Genomic DNA, 23,636 nt, shown 5'->3' with positions numbered 1-23,636 from the left:
CATAGAGATTTTTGACGTACTCGCTATCGATAACACCTCATGGTAGGTACACAGGCATGTTAGTACTCACCGTTGTGGTTTTTCGGCGGTGTCCCGCGACGTCGACGCGCGCGTGGTTCTGAATCGCGTGAATCCGAGGAGCACGGCGACGCTCCCGCCAGCACGGCCCAGCGGCCGGCACCTACTACGCCCGGGCCCACGCCCACGCCGCCTCCTACGCTTACGCCGCAAACGCCTACGCATTTCTCTGCGCAATCGGAATGGAACATTCTTAGCAAGAATTTGGAAAGATCAAAAAGTATTTACGGATTTCACAGTAAAATTACAAAAATAATATTGGGCTATAAAAACTTCAGATCGATCGGAGAATCATTTCGCTTCATGTCTTTTCCAAGCAGTTTGTCGAATTTATCATAATTAATATTTTGAGGCTAAGTTGCACCATCATATTTTAACCATGACCGGTGTTTTTGTATGTAGTTGACAGAGTTTTGACGTTTGTTTAAGTAAAATGGTGCAACCCAGCCTTACGTACCTACTATGAAACATGAAGTCGATTAAAAATGAACAGACAATCAATTGTGCAGGCGACAATAGTTGTAGGACACCACCGCTCTTGTGCCCAGGATATGAGGTCAGGACGGAAACTATACTTATCTACTTAAGACTGTCATATAATCTAATCAAATCAATGTACCTTTAGTATCAGGAGATGACCCGCTAGGCACGTCGCTGATGGAACCCGTGGACAGTCTGGCTGGTGGCTGTAGATCTCTCACCGGCGCTAACTCCACTGAAACCTCTTTCGGAATCTCCGGTTTTTTCTCTACCTCCCTGTCTTTCACCACTGGACTCTTCCTAAACGCGTCTTCCACGTGCGAGAAAGAGAGCGAGCTATTGTCTATGCAGTCGAAGAAGTCTGAATTGTCGAAACCATCCGACTTCTCGTCCGACTTTTTCCGCTCTTTTGGCAGTTCGGGAGGCAGAGACTCGAATTCATCCGCCGGCTCCGTTATCGTGATCTCCCTCAGAGCTGCGTATCTATCGTTGGTATCCTCTTGCTTCACATCCACGTTACCGTTATCCCTAGGCGATACGCTCCGCCTCTGTTTCTCTATTTGCAAAGTCTTCATCACAGATTTGATGTCCTCTATTTTGGCGTCGATCTGTGACGGTTTCGGACTGACAGAGGTTCTAAACATATTGAAGGAGTCCAACGTCAACTCGTCGAGCGTTTTCAAAGGACTCCGCGAAGTTTCTTTCGCATCGATTTTCCGCTCCTCGTTTGCTCGCATAATGTCATTTATCGCGGTCAGCTCCTCTTTTTCATCGGAATCTTGCTTAGTTTCCATTTCTACGCTGTCAAGAGGATCTAATATAGATTTGGCTTTGAGTTCCTGCTCTTGTATTTCTCTGAACGCTGCGTATCTGTCGTAGGAGGGGTTCGCTTTTTTGTCGAAATCGTCGAAGTTCGCTACGAATGTATCACTTGTCTCGCTCGTAGGCGCGAAGTTGTCTTCGAATTGCGGTTTGAAGTCAGTGCTAATTGAGGGGGCGGTAACTAAAGGCTTATCCGGCAAAATAGTCGTTGGCATAGCTGACAATGGTTTTTCTTTCTCCGTTTTCATGGAAGGCTCGACGTGAATATGCTGCGAATAAGGGGATGGCTATTACGAAACGTATGAAGTGATATGACTAAATTGTAAGTAACATTTGAAATAAGAAGAATAAAACAACATACCGCTCTTTCATTGTCTGCTGCTAGATATGACCTGAGGTATTCTGTAAGCTGAGGTAGAGTCATGGAAGATAGTGTTGTGGCAGGAACTCTTAACCTGTAAATAGAGAAAATAGTAGTTATGTTCTTCGGTGTGCTAATCGGACGTTGTATTTGACTTGGTATCTGAAGGACATCCTGTACGTTTATCTTTATTGGAGGCAGCCTCGGCTTGAGACCTTTAAGTGGTGACCTTGGTGTGGGTTTATGCATGCCGCAAGGTGAGCCAAGTGAGGACACTGCGCGGTGATTCATCTTTATAATGAGTGTGAACGGTTGGCGGCTTTAGTTCGTGTTCAAATGCATCTTGTAAGAGTCGGGCTCGCAATGATGAAAGCCATGGCTATATCCGGTTCTTAGGTTGTGGTTCGAGTTGAGCGCTGCCGTTTAGTCAGTGTTCAAGTAGAGACATTGATTGTGCGCTACTCGAGACTAGTTGAGCTCAAAGGTGATCTATCCCTAATGGAGATAAGGCTTATTTTCATTTACTTAATCCTGTTGCTTTGTACTCACCGGTGCGCCAGCTCATCCACAGTGCAAGTAAGCAGCTGGCTCAGCGTGATATCGAAGCGACGCGCGGTGGGCAGCGGCGGCGGCGCCGGCGTCAGATACTCGTCTTCGCTGCTGTTGGTCGCCGCCGATGATAGGCGAGGCTTGGTGCTGCGGTCCGCCTGAAGAGTAAATTGAACTTTAATGAACTTAAACTATGGTGTGAGTGAGCTGGGATATTTTTAGATTGGACGTGAACTGTTAAACTAACGATGTCTTTAAGTGTGACGCTGTTGTTGGCAAAAAGTAACGTCATCAAGCTATGACTGCTATGATTGCCAATTAATTCTCTGTCATTCAAAATCTATGGAAGAACTGAGTTTTCAGCTCTAATAAGTATGTCCATTAATTGGTAGACTGAAGTCCTAATTACAAAAAAATATACGACTTTAGTAAAACAGCATACCAACACCATTTGAACTAGTGTTTGCAAATGACAGTTTAATTTTCCCCCGGGTCCAAGTTGGCTACACAGGAGTGGCAGCAGTGAGAATGAAAGGTATTTAAATCGTCTCGTAAAAAGGATTGCCATAGGTTCCTTCCTCCTTGCGGGTCTCGGCAGCGACGCGCAGGCGTCGAGCGGCTCGTCATGGACGTGGTTAAGCTGACTACAAAAGAGTTGTAGCGATGAACGGTTCCAGCGCCGGCTCCTTTCCTCCAGGTCAAACTTGCAGCGGTGGAAAAAGTCTCATAGCTTACCATAGGCTCCTTCTTCCTGGCGGGCCTCGGCAGCGGCGGGCCGGCGTCGGGCGGGTCGTCGTGCGGCGGGCGCGGCGGCGGGCGCGCCAGGGCGGGCTCCTTCTTGGGCGGCAGCGGCGGCGGCGGCGACCCGCCCTCGGCCAACTTGCTGCTAGGCTGCGGCCGCTGCCGGACCGAGCTGGATTCTGTGCCCTGAGAATAGTAAACTTCAAATAATATTGTATGAGGGAAGATGCAAAGGGGAAGATCAGCAATGCGATGTTTTATGCTAGCTCAACTCGGTGCCCTGAAGCGCTGTCTAAAGCAGGGTACTCATCTAGCCGTGTAGCATGTAATGTATCAGATACTGTATCAAGTGAGTAGGTACATAGGCACGAGCCCGCTGCGAGCTGCTCGCGAGTGGCTCCCAGAGAGATAGCAGCGACCCGCCAAGTGGCGGTATCACCGCGAGCACAAAGGAGGCTCGCAGTGGGGTTCAGGAGCTCGCAGCCAGATACGCGATGAACGTGGATGAGCCGTACTCACTTGAAGGTTGGTTACGTTACATGCTACGTTACGTGCTACATGGCAGGTGAGTACCCTGCCTAAAGTCCACGAGGAACTCGAACACGACGTGTCTCAATAATAGGTACGTCATATGAATAGGGCGCGCGTAAGGGAAGCCATTGCTTGCCGCTTCGCGCTCTTCGCTGACTTTGAACACCGTGTGAGACACGCTACGAATTTCAATCAGTCTTGTACGCGGGAAGAAACACGGACGAATGTTCAAAAATGCGATAAGCTGGGGCCACACTAGATGTTTCAGCACGCTTCAATCGCGTGAGGTATTTAGACATCGGTGGATCGTCCGGCTTGGAATCAGCTATTGCAACGCACAACCGAACTTCTACGCGAGATGATGTAAAGTAAACGATAAGCAATGCTATGAAGCAGTATGAACGTGAAGTGACGTACCTTTGGATGGAAAAAATGAATCTTGACGTGATGATAACGTCCGTCTGAGTTAATGTACTAGAAAGATATTTCACAATGCTAATTTGCGGGTAATTTTAACCGTTGTGGACGGGGCTTTGCCTGTGGTTTAACGAAACATGCACGAACCTTGGAGCGATTATGTGGAGATTATTTAACTTATGATTCTTTTTTATTACTCAGCAACACTGAGCGATTCAGTGTTTCTGTGTTTGTTACTTTACTTTTAATATCAAGTATTGAACATGAACACGGAGGACTAATGCACGAGTCTCGAATAGGCTGAAATGATAGTAAAAGATGAGCATGAATGACGACCACCCGTTTCAATACCTGTCGCTGCAGACGCGGCGACTTGGGCGCGGGTTCGGGCGGCAGCGACACGTGCAGCGGCCCGTTGAAGCCCTCGCCCGGGCCGTCCCTGGCCCGGCGGGGCTCGTCGCGCGCCTTCGGGAACTCCTGCACGCTCGTGAACGGGTCGTCTTTNATTTAAAAAATAATCACACTATCGTTCCTATAACTACTTTTAAATAATTATAGGTGCAATAATATTCGCCATACACCAACCTACCTACCTGCAATGCAAAGAGAAGCTTAGTGTGTACCTTTCTTTAAATAATAATAAAATTGTAGTTTGACCCAGCACAAAATAAATTTTCTAAAATATCTATATATACAGGGTGGAAACGATAAGTGATCTCACTCGATTATTTCTAAACTATACAAGATATCAATAAACTAGTTATTGATCCTGAAAGTGCTTCATGAGCTCTATCAAACGGTATTAATAATAGGTTACAGAATAAACTGGATCTATCCGAAACTTCAATGTTTCCAGCTTCCATACATTTGGTAGTCACATTATTTTAAAAACTACATATGATATCGTAAAAATGATTACTGATTCTAAAAGTGCTTCACAAGCTCTATCCAATGGTATCAATAATAGGTTACAGAATAAACTGGATCTAACCAAAAATTCAATGTTTCCTTCTTCCATACATTTAGTACTAGTTACTACAGTCATGACACTCATCTCTTAACAATATTATAGCAAGTAAAGCCTAAAACCAATGTTTTTCATTAATAATTTAAAATAAGAATACAATTTACGAGTTTATTTTAAGTATTTATTATTAAATTAAAAAAATTACACTTCTAATATTGTGTGTCTGGCATACATTTAGTATGGAAGCTGGACACATTGAATTTTCAGATAGATCCAGTTTATTCTGTAACTTATTATTGGTACCGTTTGAAAGAGCTCATTAAGCACTTTCAGGATCAGTAACCAGTTTTTTAATATCTGGTATAGTTAAGAAATAATCGAGTGAGATCACTTAACGTTTCCACCCTGTATAAAAGAAAGTCGTGTTAGTTACTCCACTTATAACTTAAGAACGGCTGAACCGATTTAGCTGAAAATTGTCAGGGAGGTAGTTTAGAGCCAGGAGAAGGACATAGGATACTTTTTATCCCGTTCGAAATTAAAAAAAAATCTGCTTATTTATTGTCATTAAGGCGGAACAAAGTTCGCCGGGTCAGCTAGTTTTTAAAAAAATAATCTATAGCTATTTGTCACCTGGGTGTTTTAGTCTTACAATAATAATAAGTTAAACTTTGGATATTAGTGATAAAAACAGAATGTCACTTTTTCGGGTCAAAAAATACACTGTGCGCGGCACTGGCGGATGACAGTTAAGATTTCCCTGGGTCAAACTTAGCCACACGGGAGTTGCAGCGGTGGGAATGAGTAGTGGTAGTCTCATTCATCCAACCATAGGTCTCTTGTACCTGGCAGGTCGCAGCAGCGGCGAATGACTGTCTTAACTTTCTTCCAGGGCTTTCCTAAAGTTGGGTACACAGGAGTTGCAAAGAGAAGTGGGAACAGTCTTGTAACTTTTTACGAGACTATTCTTACTCTCTGTTCTCAAATTTTTGCTTACCATAGGCTCCTACAGGCCGGCGTCGGGAGGGTCCTCGTGGTCGTGCGGCGGGCGCGCCAGGGCGGGCTCCTTCTTGGGCGGCGGCGGCCAAGTTGGCTACATAGGGAGCTACAGTATTGGGAATATACTCATCAATAAGCTCACCATAGGCTCCTTCTTGGTTGTCGACCAAGCTGGCTACATAAAAGTCTTGTAACTTACCAAAGGTTCCTTCTTCCTAGCGGGGTGTAGCAGCGGTGGATGACAGTCTAATATTCCTCCGGCATAAACTTAGCTACACAGGAATTGCAGCAATGGAAACGTGAGGTGAAATAGTCCTAGAATAAGCTTACCATAGGTTCTTTCTTCCTGGCGGGTCTTAGCAGCGACGGATGACAGTTTAGATTTCCCCTGTGTCAAAATTTGTTACACAAGAGATGCAAAGGGGAATAGTCCCCTTTTTTTTTACCCAGGAAAATGGCCTATCCATACCTACCGCCGGGGGACGGTAGGTTATGTGGGACTCGAACCGACTAAAAACCTGGGGTGTTCCCTCTGCCGCATAGTGGTCGGCGCCTTGGGTACTAGAAACGACCAAGGCGCCTTCCGCGGACGTCCCGCCCTACACGGCGGGACCCAACACGCCCCCACTTAATGGGGGGCGGGGAATAGTCCCCTAAAAAGGCTCACCATAGGCTCCTTCTTCCTGGCGGGCCTGGGCAGCGGCGGGCCGGCGTCGGGCGGGTCGTCGTGGTCGTGCGGCGGGCGCGCCAGGGCGGGCTCCTTCTTGGGCGGCGGCGGCCAAGTTGGCTACATAGGGAGCTACAGTATTGGGAATATACTCATCAATAAGCTCACCATAGGCTCCTTCTTGGTCGACAGCGTTGGCGGCGGCCAAGCTGGCTACATAAAAGTCGTGTAACTTACCATAGGTTCCTTCTTCCTAGCGGGGTGTAGCAGCGGTGGATGACAGTCTAATATTCCTCCGGTTTAAACTTAGCTACACAGGAATTGCAGCAATGGAAACGTGAGGTGAAATAGTCCTAGAATAAGCTTACCATAGGTTCTTCCTTCCTGGCGGGTCTTAGCAGCGACGGATGACAGTTTAGACTTTCCCCTGGGTCAAAATTTGTTGCACAAGAGATGCAAAGGGGAATAGTCCCCTTTTTTTTTACCCAGGAAAATGGCCTATCCATACCTACCGCCGGGGGACGGTAGGTTATGTGGGACTCGAACCGACTAAAAACCTGGGGTGTTCCCTCTGCCGCATAGTGGTCGGCGCCTTGGGTACTAGAAACGACCAAGGCGCCTTCCGCGGACGTCCCGCCCTACACGGCGGGACCCAACACGCCCCCACTTAATGGGGGGCGGGGAATAGTCCCCTAAAAAGGCTCACCATAGGCTCCTTCTTCCTGGCGGGCCTGGGCAGCGGCGGGCCGGCGTCGGGCGGGTCGTCGTGGTCGTGCGGCGGGCGCGCCAGGGCGGGCTACTTCTTGGGCGGCGGTGGCCAAGCTGGCTACATAGGGAGCTACAGTATTGGGAATATACTCATCAGTATGCTCACCGTGTCAGTAGGCTTCTTCGATGGGGCAGCAAGGTTCTGGAATGGAGGCCGCGTACCGGAAAACGCAGCGACAACATCGTAAAGATAGCAAGGAAGAGCTGGACGCAGGCCGCTACCAATCGATCAACGTGGAAAGCATTGGGGGAGGCCTATATTCAGCAGTGGACGTCCTATGGCTGAAATGATGATGACGATGATGATGATGATGAAGGCTCCTTCTTGGTCAACAGTGTTGGCGGCGGCCAAGCTACATAAGTCGCGTCGTCGTTGCAGCAGCTTACCATAGGCTCCTTCTTTCTGGTGGGCCTCGGCAGCGGCGGGCCGGCGTCAGGATCGTGGCCAAGCTAATTGCACAGGAATGGTAGCCCTAGGTAGTTGAATAGTCTATTAAAGCAGCTCACCATAGGCTCTTCTTCCTGGCGGGCCGGCGTCGGGCGCTGGTCGTGGTTGTGCAGCGGTGGGAAGTCCCGTAACTTACAGGTTATAGGTCCCTTCTTTCTGGCAGGGCGTGGCAGCGGCGGATACAGTTAATTTTCCCGCGGGTTAAACTTGGTTACACAGGAATTGCAGCGGTGGGAATATCATACTCTCAGTTCTCAAGTCTTTGCTTACCATAGGCTCCTTCTTCCTGGCAGGCCTCGGCAGCGGCGGGCCGGCGTCGGGCGGGTCGTCGTGCGGCGGTCGCGGCGGCGGGCGCGCCAGGGCGGGCTCCTTCTTGGGCGGCAGCGGCGGCGGCGGCGACCCGCCCTCGGCTAGCTTGCTGCTAGGCTGCGGCCGCTGACGGACCGAGCTTGATTCTGTGCCCTGAGAATAGTAAACTTCAAATAATATTGTATGTGGGAAGATGCAAAGGATACGGCCAGCAATGCTATGTACGCGGGAAGATGTCTAAGCTCGACTCTGTACACTGAGAACTTATACGCGGGAAGATGCGAAAGAAAACGACCGGCAATGCGATGTTGTATATTATGTACACAGGATGTAGAGCTCGACTAAGTATGTCATATGACACACGTAATAGAACTTCGTTAAGCTGGGTCTACACTGGACCATGCACCACGCTTCGATCGCGTGAGGCATATAAACGTCGGTGGGTCGTCCGATTTCAACTGAGCTATTGAAACTCGCATCTCAACTTAGACGCAGGTAGATCAAGCAGCGATGAAGCAGTATGAACGTGAAATGACGTACCTTTCGGTTGGAATTAATGGATCTTGACCTGATGATTACGCTCGTTTGAGTACAGATGTATTTAAAATGTTAATTTGCGGGTGAATTTTGTATGAGATACAGGCAAACCGTCGTTGGGTGCGCGAGCTTGTCTATGGTCTAAACGCACGCACGTAACTCGTAGCGATTATGTGAAGATACTTTAACTATTTTTTTTTTGTATTACTCGGCAGCACTGAATCAACATCGACTCAGTGTCGCCACCATAACCAATCGTGTATTTTTATATCAAGGATTGAACATGAAAATTGGATTATGAAAGTGTACGTATTTGTTAAGATTTAATGCACGAGTCTCGAATAGGCTGAAATGGTAGTAAAACATGAGCATGAATGACGACCACCCGTTTCAATACCTGTCGCTGCAGGCGCGGCGACTTGGGCGCGGGCTCGGGCGGCAGCGACACGTGCAGCGGCCCGTTGAAGCCCTCGCCCGGGCCGTCCCTGGCCCGGCGGGGCTCGTCGCGCGCCTTCGGTAACTCCTGCACGCTCGTGAACGGGTCGTCCTTGAACGAGTCGGAGAAGGGGTCGGTGTTGTCGAACGGGTCGGTCTCAGCGAACGGGTCGGCGGCGAAGAGGGGCCCTGTGAACAGCGCGGGCGCGCGCGCCACCGACACCGTGCCGCCCGAGTGGCGCGACAGCGACGTCATAGTGGTCGCGTAATCGGGCCTGGGCTCGGCCGCGGCCGGCACCGTGTCGGTAACGAGCGTCTGACTCTGAGCGGTCGGAACGAGGTCTTTGAGCACTTTCTTTGGCGGATTTTTGAGCTCCTGAAAGAAGAGTTTTTTGTCAACGTATGGTTTACTGCGGCCGGTGCCGAGGGGGTCTAGGTCGGTGAATACGTCGTAGCCGAGCGCCGCCGCGGCCGGCTGGCTCACCTGTAACAGGCACACCACGAGACTAAATAACGACTTGCCCACACACATCATGACACTTAATCGAATATTACATTTATCTATCATACTTTAATATTATTATGTACATATTTCCGTACCGATTCGGATTAAAATTGACCGTCAATTTAGAAACAAAAGAGGTAGGGAACATGCGTAGAGGGGTCATTGCGTAACATCGACCAACAAGCACAATTACGTGAAATCAAATAAAGATCTATAGAAAATACAACGAAAGCCAGATAACGTGTCATGTCTGCAATTATTTATTTAGTCTTATGGTAGAGATACCGCGGTAGGATATTTGACTATTTCGTTGAATAAACAAAACGAGGACGTCGCTCAAAGACATTTTCTCCGAACTTATTGTAAGTGATATGATAATGAATGATAATTTAATTTAAGTGGTTGCGTTATTGTAATGATAAGTCAAACATTAAACACACAGCTAGGTACAAAAGTATTACAAAAATAACACCAAGATTAAAGTAATAGTCAAATATCCCACTCTAGAGTTGCAACAAGTAACAAAGGAATGCCAGACGTCACAAATACGGGCCAAGGGAACTAGTGGGTAAAGTAATAAAATAAACTTAGCTTTGGTGCACGAGTGTCAGATTTCATGCTTCAGGGTAGTTTCAGCAAATCATAATAACATAGACTCTAACCCCTTACTAATAAAAGTTACACCCTAGTTGAACTCTGGTTTAAGTTGTCATTTAGTATGGAAATCTCATTTTAATCCAAGGTTCATCCTTGGTTTAACTTTTTATTAGGGGTTAGTTTGTTTATACTAAATGCGGGGAAAACAGAACAAAGAGAAGTGTATCCTATGAAAGAGATTTCTAAAATTTTCTAAACATCAAATTAAAAAAAAAAATCCATCTAAAGTAATAAAATACACACACAAGTGCCGTTAGGGCGTGCGTAGAAAGAAACAAAAAATGGATGGAAGGTGGTTTTTAAAGACGAATTTTAACCGAATGATAATCATGAACACAAGGCAGAAGTGAGAAAAGTGATATTGAACTATTTGTATCAATACATAATATCGTTTTACAATACTCACTTAGAACAAGCGTGAGTATACACTGAGAAATTCATGAAAAGTAACTGAAAATTATAGTTCACTATTCTTCCCACTGATACCGCTCGATAATATTATATTTCATAATTATCTAAAATAATGAGATAGTGTAAAATACTCCTTCTCCTATTGATTAACTTATGACCTAAATATTTCAATACATAAAAATGCACAAGTATCACAGATTTTGAGCGCTAGGAACGCGTAAGATAAATCGTTTACAACCAGTGCACTGTACAAAAATAGACACCCAAAATAGTTTGGTTCATAGAAGAATCTAGTGATCAAAACATTTGAAGAATCTTTTTTCTAATAAAGAAAACGTTAACATACCTACTTACAATTTTTCTCAACGCTCAAAATCCGTGCCGGGAAACATAAGAACATCTAAGATTCGACCAAACTTTTATCCGAGAATAACTCCTGGGGTACGATTGTGATGCAATCGAAAAAAGTTCACATTCGAAGATCGTTCAGAGGGTTTCGTTAGGTTTTTTCGACTATTTACACCGTTTGTGCATTCTCAAAAGTTCCCGATCGAAAACCACTCGAACGCTACGAGTGCTATGTATGTACCAGTCGATGTTGAAATTCGTATACGAATTTGCTGTCATAATCCTATGAACTGTGAAATAAAACCAAGAAATTTTGTATTTTGCAAGATAATTTGTTATGAAATGGATTATAAAATATAAAAAAAACTCCAATAAAACTCGTATGAAGAAAACAAAAATTTTTTTTTTCAACGATGACATTGGCATTAATTAATGACATTAACCATTTTAACGTGTTCCGATACATTCAGTACATGTAATGAATATTTAAAATTGAACCTTTAAAACTTTATGTTTTGTGATACTGTGTATTAATTTTACAACATTTTTATCAAATTATAAAAATAAATGGGCTTTGTAATAAAATTTCACTAAGTAAAGATAAAATTAATCATACGGAAGTTACAGCGCGTTTTTAAAAACGTCGCAACGGACCGTATACGGAAAAAATTCGATTGCATGAGAATCGTATCCCTGGTATGGCACATTGACAGTATGGGAAATATGTCAAAACTGACGATTTATTCTGAGATTAATATGTAATCGTTTGGTGGAATCCAACCTAAAAAGACTAACCTACCTATGAGCTACACGAAACAAACGACATACTAACCGAAGGCTCTGGCAGGTTATCGACGAGCGTGGTGGGCGTGGNCATGTAATGAATATTTAAAATTGAACCTTTAAAACTTTATGTTTTGTGATACTGTGTATTAATTTTACAACATTTTTATCAAATTATAAAAATAAATGGGCTTTGTAATAAAATTTCACTAAGTAAAGATAAAATTAATCATACGGAAGTTACAGCGCGTTTTTAAAAACGTCGCAACGGACCGTAACAGGAGTTCATATACGGAAAAAATCGATTGCATGAGAATCGTATCCCTGGTATAGCACATTGATAGTATGGGAAACATGTCAAAACTGACGATTTAATTTGAGATTAATATTTCATCGTTTGGTCGAATCCACCCTAAAAAGACTAACCTACCTATGAGCTACATGAATCAAAATNTCCCGAAGGGGGAGGGGGGAGGAGACCCTTCTGCAATGGAGAAAAAATAACAGATGACGGTTGAGCTCTTTGTCAAATTCAAATTATTTATTGCATGTCACATGGGTAAGGCGTCGCCGGGGCTTTGTTAGGGCTGAATACGGTGCGCGTGGTGGTCGCCGGGGTATTGCGGCCGCGGCTGGACGATCCTAAAAGGGGGAGGGGGGAGGAGACCCTTCTGTAATGAACAAGAAATAACAGATGACGGTTGAGCTCTTTGTCAAATTCAAATTATTTATTGCATGTCACATGGGTAAGGCGTCGCCGGGGTTTTGTTAGGACTGAATACGCGGCCCCGGCTGGACGATTCTGAAGGAGGAGAGACCCTTCTGTAATGGACAAGAAATAAGATGGTTGAGCTCTAGTGAATCCCATCCTCGTTGCCACTCGCCACTGGTAAATACGTGGGAACGAGTGAAACACCGGGCTGCTCGTAATGCACTGAGTGTATTCGGCGTACGTTCGTGTGGTGTCGTGGCACGCGCATAGGTATAACTATACACTGAGCTCTTTGGCAAAATCATTTTTTTTTTATGTGATAGGAGGCAAACGAACATTATTACATTACATTATTGCATGTCACATGGGTTAGGGTTGGTACTTGGTAGAACATAATTTTGTACATGTGACGCCCAGTGTCAGTCAATGTGTCTCGTTGTGGCCGAACTCCGAGCGAGTGGCGGCGTTGATGTTGATCTTATGATTTGACAATGTGAAAAGTGGTGCGAGGAAAGACCCTACTGCAAACAGTTGATTTCATAGTTAAACAATGTATCTTGTTGGACTGAACACTGCGTAAGCGTAAGCGGGGTTTGCTTTTATGACTCGATATGAGCCCCTCGACCTGCGTGAGCCCCCGCCGCAAAGAGCACAGCTCTTGTTCCAAGTCCACCAGCTCTGCCACGCCCCTCTAGCCACTTGAATATCACAATAAGTCCCATTTCTAAAACTTCACTCACTTGCGACTGTGCGGCCACGATGAAAGAGTCTCCGAAAGGGTCCGTGGAGGGAGTTAGCCCTTCAACCTGCGTGAGCCCCCGCCGCAAAGAGCACAGCTCTTGTTCTAAGTCCACCAGCTCTGCCACGCCCCTCTAGCCACTATAAGTCCCATTTATAAAACCTCACTCACTTGTGACTGTGCGGACACGATAAAGGAGTCTCCAAAAGGGTCCGTGGAGGGAGTCAGCCCTTCAACCTGCGTGAGCTCTCTTCGTAAGGAGCACAAATCTTGTTCTAAGTCCACCAGCTCTGCCACGTCTTATTGCCGCTCGCTAACATAATATTTTTTTGTCCCATTTGAAGAACATCACTCACTTGTGACTGTGCGGGCACGATGAAAGAGTCTCCGAAAGGGTCCGTGGAGGGAGTCAGCCCTTCAACCTGCGTGAGCCCCCGGCGCAAAGAGCACAGCTCTTGTTCTAAGCCCACCAGCTCTGTCACGCCCCCCTAGTCACTTGAATATCACAATAAGTCCCATTTCTAAAACTTCACTCACTTGTGACTGTGCGGGCACGATTAAGGAGTCTCCGAAAGGGTCCGTAGAAGGGGTGAGCCCTTCAACCTGCGTGAGCCCCCGCCGCAAAGAGCACAGCTCTTGTTCCAAGTCCACCAGCTCTGCCACGCCCCCTAGCCACCCGAATATCACAATAAGTCCCATTTCTAAAACTTCACTCACTTGTGACTGTGCGGGCACGATGAAAGAGTCTCCGAAGGAATCCGTGGAGGAAGTCAGCCCTTCAACCTGCGTAAGCCCCCGCCGCAAAGAGCACAGCTCTTGTTCCAAGTCCACCAGCTCTGCCACGCCCCCTAGCCACGCAAATTAAATACCTTATTATAAAAATATTACTCACTTGTGACTGTGCGGGCACGATGAAGGAGTCTCCGAAGGGGTCCGTGGAAGGGGTGAGCCCTTCAACCTGCGTGAGCCCCCGCCGCAAAGAGCACAGCTCTGGTTCCAAGTCCACCAGCTCTGCCACACCCCCTAGCCACTTGAATATCACAATAAGTCCCATTTCTAAAACCTTACTCACTTGTGACTGTGCGGGCACGATGAAAGAGTCTCCGAAAGGGTCCGTAGAAGGGTTGAGACCTTCAACCTGCGTGAGCCCCCGCCGCAAAGAGCACAGCTCTTTTTCTAAGTCCACCAGCTCTGCCACGCCCTTCTAGCCACTATAAGTCCCATTTATAAAACCTCACTCACTTGTGACTGTGCGGGCACGATAAAGGAGTCTCCAAAAGGGTCCGTGGAGGGAGTCAGCCCTTCAACATGCGTGAGCCCCCGCCGCAAAGAGCACAGCTCTTGTTCTAAGTCCACCAGCTCTGCCACGCCCCTCTAGCCACTTGAATATCACAATAAGTCCCATTTCTAAAACTTCACTCACTTGTGACTGTGCGGGCACGATGAAAGAGTCTCCGAAAGGGTCAGTGGAGGGAGTCAGCCCTTCAACCTGCGTGAGCCCCCGCCGCAAAGAGCACAGCTCTAGTTCTAAGTCCACCAGCTCTGCCACGCCCCTCTAGCCACTTGAATATCACAATAAGTCCCATTTCTTTCGGGGACTGGTCAATCCAAGTTATTCAAATTTATGTATGCGAGTCATTTCTACTAGTATCTTAATATGTAAGTCTAGATATTAGCACGTCACTACCTTGTTTAATATACCACGCAATCTTGTATACCCATTCTTATAAGATACACCATACAAGAATGCATGGTAAATTCAGTGAACTGCTCCTGAATCGAATGTACCTACTACTACTATTTATATTTATTTATATTAACCGGCAGTCCGGCAGTCCGAGTGGTGACTGAGTTTGTTGCGGCGCTTCTTCTCAGCACTTGCCAAATGTTGGTCTTCAAGTGCTGGTAGGGTAAAAAGATTATGAGACATGTAGAGGCTCCTTAAGAGCAAAATGACGATTTGTAAGAACTATTTATTAGTCTAAACAAATAAAGAAATTTTGACTTTGACTTTGACTTTTGAGATATTTATAGTCTGTGGTTAGTCTGCCGCCATTGCAGCCGCCATATTGTCACTTTTGACAGTTTGACTGACTGAACGTTTTTCAAACTTCCATCCATTCCAGGGGTCTGACAGCTTTAGTTCCATTAGAGTAGTTGTGGCGCTAGCATCGCGGATATATATTTATAGTCTGTAGTTAGTCTGCCGCCATTGCAGCCGCCATATTGTCACTTTTGACAGTTTTACTGACTGAAAGTTTTTCAAACTTCCATCCACTCGTTGTGTTGTTTCAATTTGAAGAGTGCCGGTTAACTAGTTTCCCCTCCCCACAGATATGAATTAGAGTAGATACAGCAAGTTGCTCGTCAAAGCGTGCCATTCCGATATGTCCAAATGGACATACATGGTCGAGTGATGTTCATGTAATCCGATTACAATATTCAGTTACGATGATTTTACAAGGACAGTAGACAGTAGTACGAACACGGTAGAAAGAAGAAATTATTTACGGATTGAGAATTGTAATTAACAGCACAAGTAACAAATAAATCAAGAAGTTAGGTCTGTGATCGCAGTATACGTCTATGTATACGACGGCACTGGATTTTCTCGTTTAGAAATTTCTTCAAAACTAGGTACCTGACTTAGCTTTATGTAAGAAAAAGTATTGGAAAAACTACGCATTTTTACATTTATTAAAAATAAAAAGCTTGAGTTAATATGAATAGTAACAGTAGTCTTTATTTTATGAAACTAGGTCAGGTACTTACTAGGATATTTAAAAGTATGGAAATAAGTATGAATTACTAGTAGTACTATTTAACATAATGGAATAATGATCATTACTTTCATAAACATTAGGCACAACAAAAATATTATTTGCAAATTAATAAGAAAATTAATAATGTAGAATAACGTTTTACGTTTACCGCGACAAAATTATTTTAATCCACAGTCAGACTAGCTATAAATTTAACAAAATATCAGTTTTATCGGAATTAATTAATTTTCGAATCGAGTCACACGATATCTTTCGATGACTTTGCGAATGCAGTACGATGATACGATTACTTTTACGTTGCGGCAATCACTAAAATTCGCTAAAATGACACTAATGACGTTTAAAAAGTGGCACGCTCGGCTTCATAACGTTAATTTTAAAATAACTGGTATTTCGATATGCATATCGTTATTTCGTTATTTTGTATCGGTATGGTTTGAATATTTTTATTGTACCAAATGTGGGTATCCGCGAGCGATGTTGCTCCGTGCGCGTTGAAATTTAAAAATCAGTCTGCTACCATCCGAGCGCGACATCGNTAAGTCCCATTTCTAAAACCTCACTCACTTGTGACTGAGCGGGCGCGATGAAAGAGTCTCCGAAAGGGTCCGTAGAGGGAGTCAGCCCTTCAACCTGCGTGAGCCCCCGCCGCAAAGAGCACAGCTCTTGTTCTGAGTCCACCAGCTCTGCCACGCTACACTCACCGCCCATATATTATAGTTATGTCCCATTTGAAGAACACCTCTCTCTCACTCGAATATCATAATAAGTCCCATTTCTAAAACTTCACTCACTTGTGACTGTGCGGGCACGATGAAAGAGTCTCCGAAAGGGTCCGTAGAAGGGGTGAGCCCTTCAACCTGCGTAAGACCCCGCCGCAAAGAGCACAGCTCTTGTTCCAAGTCCACCAGCTCTGCCACGCCCCCCTAGTCACTGGAATATCACAATAAGTCCCATTTGTAAAACCTCACTCACTTGTGACTGTGCGGGTACGATGAAAGAGTCTCCGAAAGGGTCCGTGGAAGGAGTCAGCCCTTCAACCTGCGTGAGCCCCCGCCGCAAAGAGCACTGCCCTTGTTCTAAGTCCACCAGCTCTGCCACGACGCATGACCGTTTGCATGTCATAATATTATGTCCCATTTGGAATACATCACTCACTTGTGACTGGGCGGGCACTATAAAGGAGTCTCCGAAGGGGTCCGTGGAGGGAGTTATGCCCGTTTTCATCATCAATCCCTAATTTTTAAGTGACCCCTATGGTAACACATAACAGGTATTTTGTTTTCATATGTGTCACTTTAAAATTAGGGAGAGATGGTGAAAACGGGCCGCAAAGAGCACAGCTCTTGTTCCAAGTCCACCAGCTCTGCCACGCCCCCTAGCCACGCAAATTAAATACCTTATTATAAAAATATTACTCACTTGTGACTGTGCGGGCACGATGAAAGAGTCTCCGAAAGGGTCCGTGGAGGGAGTGAGCCTCTCAACTTGCGTGAGACCCCTCCGCAAAGAGCACAGCTCTTGTTCTAAGTCCACCAGCTCTGCCACGCCGCCTTCCCCGCTTGCTAACATAATATTTTTTTGTCCCATTTGAAGAACATCACTCACTTGTGACTGTGCGGGCACGATGAAAGAGTCTCCGAAAGGGTCCGTAGAAGGGGTGAGCCTTTCAACCTGCGTGAGCCCCCGCCGCAAAGAGCACAGCTCTAGTTCCAAGTCCACCAGTTCTGCCACGCTACACTCACCGCCCATATATCATAGTTATGTCCCATTTGAAGAACACCTAGTCACTCGAATATCACAATAAGTCCCATTTCTAAAACTTCACTCACTTGTGACTGTGCGGGCACGATGAAAGAGTCTCCGAAAGGGTCCGTAGAAGGAGTCAGCCCTTCAACCTGCGTAAGCCCCCGGCGTNCAAACGACATACTAACCGAAGGCTCTGGCAGGTTATCGACGAGCGTGGTGGGCGTGGTTTCGAAGTCGGCCGCAACCGACGCCAGGTCGAATGGCAGCGTCGCCGGGGCTTTGTTAGGGCTGAATACGGTGCGCGTGGTGGTCGCCGGGGTATTGCGGCCGCGGCTGGACGATCCTGAAGGGGGAGGGGGGAGGAGACCCTTCTGCAATGGACAAGAAATAACAGATGACGGTTGAGCTCTTTGTCAAATTCAAATTATTTATTGCATGTCACATGGGTAAGGCGTCGCCGGGGCTTTGTTAGGGCTGAATACGGTGCGCGTGGTGGTCGCCGGGGTATTGCGGCCCCGGCTGGACGATCCTGAAGGGGGAGGGGGGAGGAGACCCTTCTGCAATGGACAAGAAATAACAGATGATGGTTGAGCTCTGCTGAATCCCATCCTCGTCGCCACTCGCCACTGGTAAATACGTGGGAACGAGTGAAACACCAGGCTGCTCGTAATGCACTGAGTGTATTCGCCGTACGTTCGTGTGGTGTCGTGGCACGCGCATAGGTATAACTATACACTGAGCTCTTTGTCAAATTCATTTTTTTTTATGTGATAGGAGGCAAACGAGCAGACATTATTACATTACATTATTGCATGTCACATGGGTTAGGGTTGGCACTTGGTAGAACATAATTTTGTACATGTGACGCACAGTCTCAGTCAATGTGTCTCGTTGTGGCCGAACTCCGAGCGAGTGGCGAAGTTGATGTTGATCTTACGATTTGACAATGTGAAAAGTGGTGCGAGGAAAGACCCTACAATGCAAACAGATGATTTCATAATTAAACAATGTATCTTGTTGGACTGAACACTGCGTGAGCGTAAGCGGGGTTTGCTTTTGACTCGATAAAGTGAAAGGTAGTGGGGGTAGGAGATTCAACTACAAATTATTATCGCAAACTCAAATATCATTTTCATCTTGGGACATTTTGTCTCATTTGAAAAACATCACTTACATAGGGGGTGAGCCCCTCGACCTGCGTGAGCCCCCGACGTAAAGAACACAGCTCTTGTTCTAAGTCCACCAGCTCTGCCACGTCGCATCGCTGCTCGCTAACATAATATTTTTTGTCCCATTTGAAGACCATCACTCACTTAAGACTGAGCGGGCACGATATAAGAGTCAAAAGTCAAAGTCAAAGTCAAAATTTCTTTATTTGTTTGGACTAATAAATAGTTCTTACAAATCGTCATTTTGCTCTTAAGTCTTCAAAAGGGTCCGTGGAGAGGGTGAGCCCTTCGACCTGTGTGAGCCCCCGCCGCAAAGAGCACAGCTCTTGTTCCAAGTCCACCAGCTCTGCCACGCCCCTCTAGCCACTATAAGTCCCATTTATAAAACCTCACTCACTTGTGACTGTGCGGGCACGATGAAGGAGTCTCCGAAAGGGTCCGTAGAAGGGGTGAGCCCTTCAACCTGCGTGAGCCCCCGCCGCAAAGAGCACAGCTCTTGTTCTAAGTCCACCAGCTCTGCCACGCCCCCTAGCCACGCAAATTAAATACCTTATTATAAAAATATTACTCACTTGTGACTGTGCGGGCACGATGAAGGAGTCTCCGAAAGGGTCCGTAGAAGGGGTGAGCCCTTCAACCTGCGTGAGCCCCCGCCGCAAAGAGCACAGCTCTTGTTCCAAGTCCACCAGCTCTGCCACGCCCCCTAGCCACGCAAATTAAATACCTTATTATAAAAATATTACTCACTTGTGACTGTGCGGGCATGATGAAGGAGTCTCCGAAAGGGTCCGTGGAAAAAAGCAAGAGTTTTAATTAGTCCGTCAGTTAACTTATCAAAAAATACTCTACACGTATTTTTCACTTTTTCAAACTAATGAAAATTTAAAGAGATAAAGCGCGCCAAAGTTCATAAGAAGAGGCCCGTGACGTCAACGCTTGCTTAAAAATGCCGCACGTCGTGACGTCGTGCGCAACTTCAACGCACCATAACTATGTAATTATTTGTTAGATTGACAAATAAAAATATATGTGTCCAATATTTTTTGATATTAAACATTACGGTCTAAAAAAAAATTTTTAGGCAACTAGCCTATTGGAGAAACTACATGCTAAAAACAATAAAAAACGAGGAGGTCGCAATTGTTTACAATTGAGATATCAATGGCAAAAATAGCCATGAGTGGTACCACGCAAGTCCACTCTTTCTCTTCCCGTGGATGTCGTAGGTGACTCTTGGATAAATCTGCAAAAATCAAGCCTCCAACTTCTCTAGTCAGGGTAGAGAGAGTACGCTAAGTCCTGCATTTGCCTTTGGCAAAGAGGGCCGGCAAAATTCCTGTTATGTGTTACTAAGTACTTATTATTATTCTGTGGTGTTACCCCATTTAAAAATTAGGGATTGATGGTGAAAACGGGCATAAGTCCTGCATTTGCATCTGGTAAATTAAGAGGGCCGTTTTCCTGCAGCGGTGATGATATCTGATGATGATGATGATGCTGCTTACCTTAGACTTGGTCTCCACAGCGGCGGCGGCAGCGTGGCGCACTAGCGAGCTGGTGACTGTCTTTCCTTCTAGCTGCTGCTTGGCCATTTCCACCTCTTTCTTCTTCAGCTCGAACACTACTTGGAATAAGTCCCGCATCGCTATAACTACCTGCAATCATATTTACCATGGAATAGGAATGGTTGAGGGTTATGACTTGGCTATTAATTTCAACGGGATTGGTATTTGAGGTCTGACGCACGGCACTTTTTCATATTAATACCTACATATTACAGAAACAAAGTCTTCAGACTTTACTTAGCTATATGGTATACAAAAGCTAGCATAGAGAAGTGAGTATATTGCGAAGTGCACATTCTGCATCAGACCCAGTATTTGGAATTACCTAAGCATATAACAAATTGATACCTAGGGTAAGTGCGGAATTTAAAGGATTAGGCTTAGATATTTGGTAGAATTCGAGCCATTTTTAATCTCGTTCTCTCATGACTAACCTAATGACATTTGCTTGGCATGCAAAAATTCTTTTGCTATCTTATCCCAACTAAAGAATTAGGTACTTAGTAGCATTGTTATCTACCAGAAGTAGTACAAACTGGACAGACAAAATAGCGTCTCACACATTACTCTTTATAATAAGAGACACGTTGTCCAAGCCGATACGAGCATTAGTAATGTAGGATAAATTATCAGCAGTCCAAAGCTCAGTTTGTAAGACTAAACGATGTTTGATGAACCAATACAAATATAGCCAAATGGCTAAAGTAGATTAGGTAGTGATTCGTGACTGCATTGTAATACAATAAAATGATTTGTAAAACATGTCGCCTAAATTGTCATACAATGCACCGCTGCGAGGAATTCTGATGCTGTATGTCAAGCATAAAGCTACTTCAGTATGCTAGCTAATATAAACGATGTTACTATGTCTGAGCTAACATAATGATCTCAATATATGGATGCGGATTCATCAGTTACAAGCGAGTTAGTTAATTAATCATGAGTAGAACTATACAGGTAGACAAAGTATTTATTAAACTTATAACTTTTTTTTTATTTAACTCGGTATAGTTGGTATAGTTTTCAAAAATAAATCAGTGTTAAAAAACACATCTTACCCCACTAAACATCGAGTCGTTCTGGGGCATTATATTTTACGGAAATAAAATGGTTGAACCTTAAAATAATGTATTCAGTATAGTGGTTTCATGGTAAACCGTGTGGTTAGCGCAGCTCAAAAATTAAATGCCAACAGCGCTTTTGCCAATAGCCCGTACCGGTTACCGACCGCACCATCCAAATTACAACTATGCAATGCGACGATGCGACAGGACAACATAATGTAATAAAAATAAAGGTTGAGATCCTCCTCCTTTTTTTGAAGTCGGTTAAAATAACAACTTACTTGACTAGCAGCCTTATCAGTCTTGATGCCGAAGAATCGGTGACCTGTGTCGGGCGAGCCGAATATGTAGCCGAATGCTCGCGAGTCCGTCATGTCTTGCGCGATGAACGATATCTTGTGCACCGGGTGGTGGTACAGTGAGTCCTGGATAAAAATATTGCGATCAAAGAAGTCGCTTAAACTTGAGATACACAAAACCTAATGAAATGCAGTATCCACCAGCAGTCAAAACAGGTGTCTGTACTGTGATACTTGAATTAGGTAGAGATACTTTACGCATCCGGAGTCTTCAAACATATTTTTGCGCGTCTGATTGACTTTGATCACCAGCCCACATTTAGTTTGATTTGTATAAAGTGCTTTATTAACCAGCGGAAGTGCTTCATCTAAGCATAAGTTGATGAACATAATGCTATTTCATCATTAGGTTTGCTTAGAAGGGAAGGGAAGTCTGAGTACCTGACAATCGAAACTTGAATCATCATGACCATAACTACCATTTTAGAGCTAGGATGAGTTTGTAAGAACTATTTATTAGTCTAAACAAATAAAGAAATTTTGACTTTGATCTTGGACCAAACAGGTAGAAACTAAATTTAGTTTAATTAGACTCCAATCCATTTGGCTAGCGTGGGTAGTACAGAAAGAATCCTCCATTTGATTCAGGTAAATAGGATGAGTCGTACTGCTGCAGTAGAGATTTTAATATGATCTACTGATGATGACTTACATTATTTATTATTATTATTTATTTATGCTCACCAGTGGCGCACATGGCCTATTCAATCTTGTAAAACTTCATTCTTCTACAGTGGAGACTAAATGATTTTCTGATGATGATGATGACTTACACTCGTTTTATCATCGCGCAGTCGCAGCCCATCAATGGCCACATGAACTTGTATCCTCTGCTTGTGTTCTCCAGCGGCTCGTATGGCCATCTTCAGTCTCGCAATTACAAAATGGTGCTCCTGCAGTGGAGACTGGAGACTAAATAACCTAATGATGGTAATGACTTACGCCCGTTTTATCATCGCGCAGCCTGCAGCCCATCAATGGCCATCACGTGCACTTGTATCCTCTGCTTATGTTCGCCGGCGGGGCATATGGCCATCTTCAGTTTCGTAAATGAGAAAAGCTTGTGTTCCTGCCGCGGAGAGACTAAATAGTATAATGATGATGACTTACACCCGTTTTATCATCCCGTAGCCGCAGCCCATCAATGGCCACGTGCACTTGTATCCTCTGCTTGTGCTCGCTGGCGGCTCGAATGGCCATCTTTAGTGCCATAAATTACCAAAAGGGTGCTCCTGCAGTGGAGACTGGAGACTAAATAACCTAATGATGGTAATGACTTACACCCGTTTTATCATCCCGTAGCCGCAGCCCATCAATGGCCACGTGCACTTGTATCCTCTGCTTGTGTTCTCCAGCGGCTCGTATGGCCATCTTCAGGTCGGCCAGAGCCTCCTGGCACATGCGGTCTCCCCTAGCCTCGGGCACCTCGAGCACGCCTATCAGCTTGGCGCGAAACGAGACGCCCTCGCCGAGGAACCGACCGGGCTCGTTCTTGTCTGCACAGATAATGTAACGTAATAAGCTAAAAGAGGTTATTCCATGGCCAGTTTGAAGAGAGTTTTGTTTTTTTTATCTTTAGAAAAAAACTGCCAGTATCGTTTTAGCATCATGAATATCGAGATTTATGAACATTTTTTGGATATAATTTGAATGTAATTTTAATTGATTTTGAATGCAAAACGG

At 45.1% G+C, this 23,636-nt stretch overlaps 1 protein-coding gene across 1 annotated transcript; it reads right to left on the bottom strand.

Moving 5' to 3' along the window:
* Positions 1-59: 59 nt before the first annotated feature.
* On the bottom strand, positions 60-23,519 carry LOC114356462 (protein disabled-like; the record flags this gene model as incomplete). The annotated part of the gene is made up of 26 exons (XM_028309669.1): positions 60-247; positions 698-1,667; positions 1,742-1,835; positions 2,291-2,448; positions 3,026-3,217; positions 4,331-4,479; positions 5,961-6,039; positions 6,613-6,732; positions 7,319-7,408; positions 7,768-7,830; positions 8,099-8,290; positions 9,072-9,648; positions 13,761-14,047; positions 14,157-14,465; positions 14,507-14,638; positions 16,615-16,746; positions 16,842-16,973; positions 17,470-17,787; positions 17,880-18,084; positions 18,232-18,353; positions 19,363-19,493; positions 19,534-19,668; positions 20,056-20,074; positions 20,471-20,620; positions 21,876-22,019; positions 23,235-23,519. Coding segments are annotated over 26 exons (5,373 nt in total), but the record flags the coding sequence as incomplete, so codon positions are not given.
* Between the last annotated feature and the right edge of the window lie 117 nt (positions 23,520-23,636).

This window comes from Ostrinia furnacalis, unplaced genomic scaffold (assembly GCF_004193835.3).
Source record: "Ostrinia furnacalis isolate ACB-3 unplaced genomic scaffold, ASM419383v2 OfSCF2810, whole genome shotgun sequence".
Classification (NCBI taxonomy): domain Eukaryota; kingdom Metazoa; phylum Arthropoda; class Insecta; order Lepidoptera; family Crambidae; genus Ostrinia; species Ostrinia furnacalis.
This window is presented reverse-complemented; position numbering and strand designations above follow the sequence as displayed.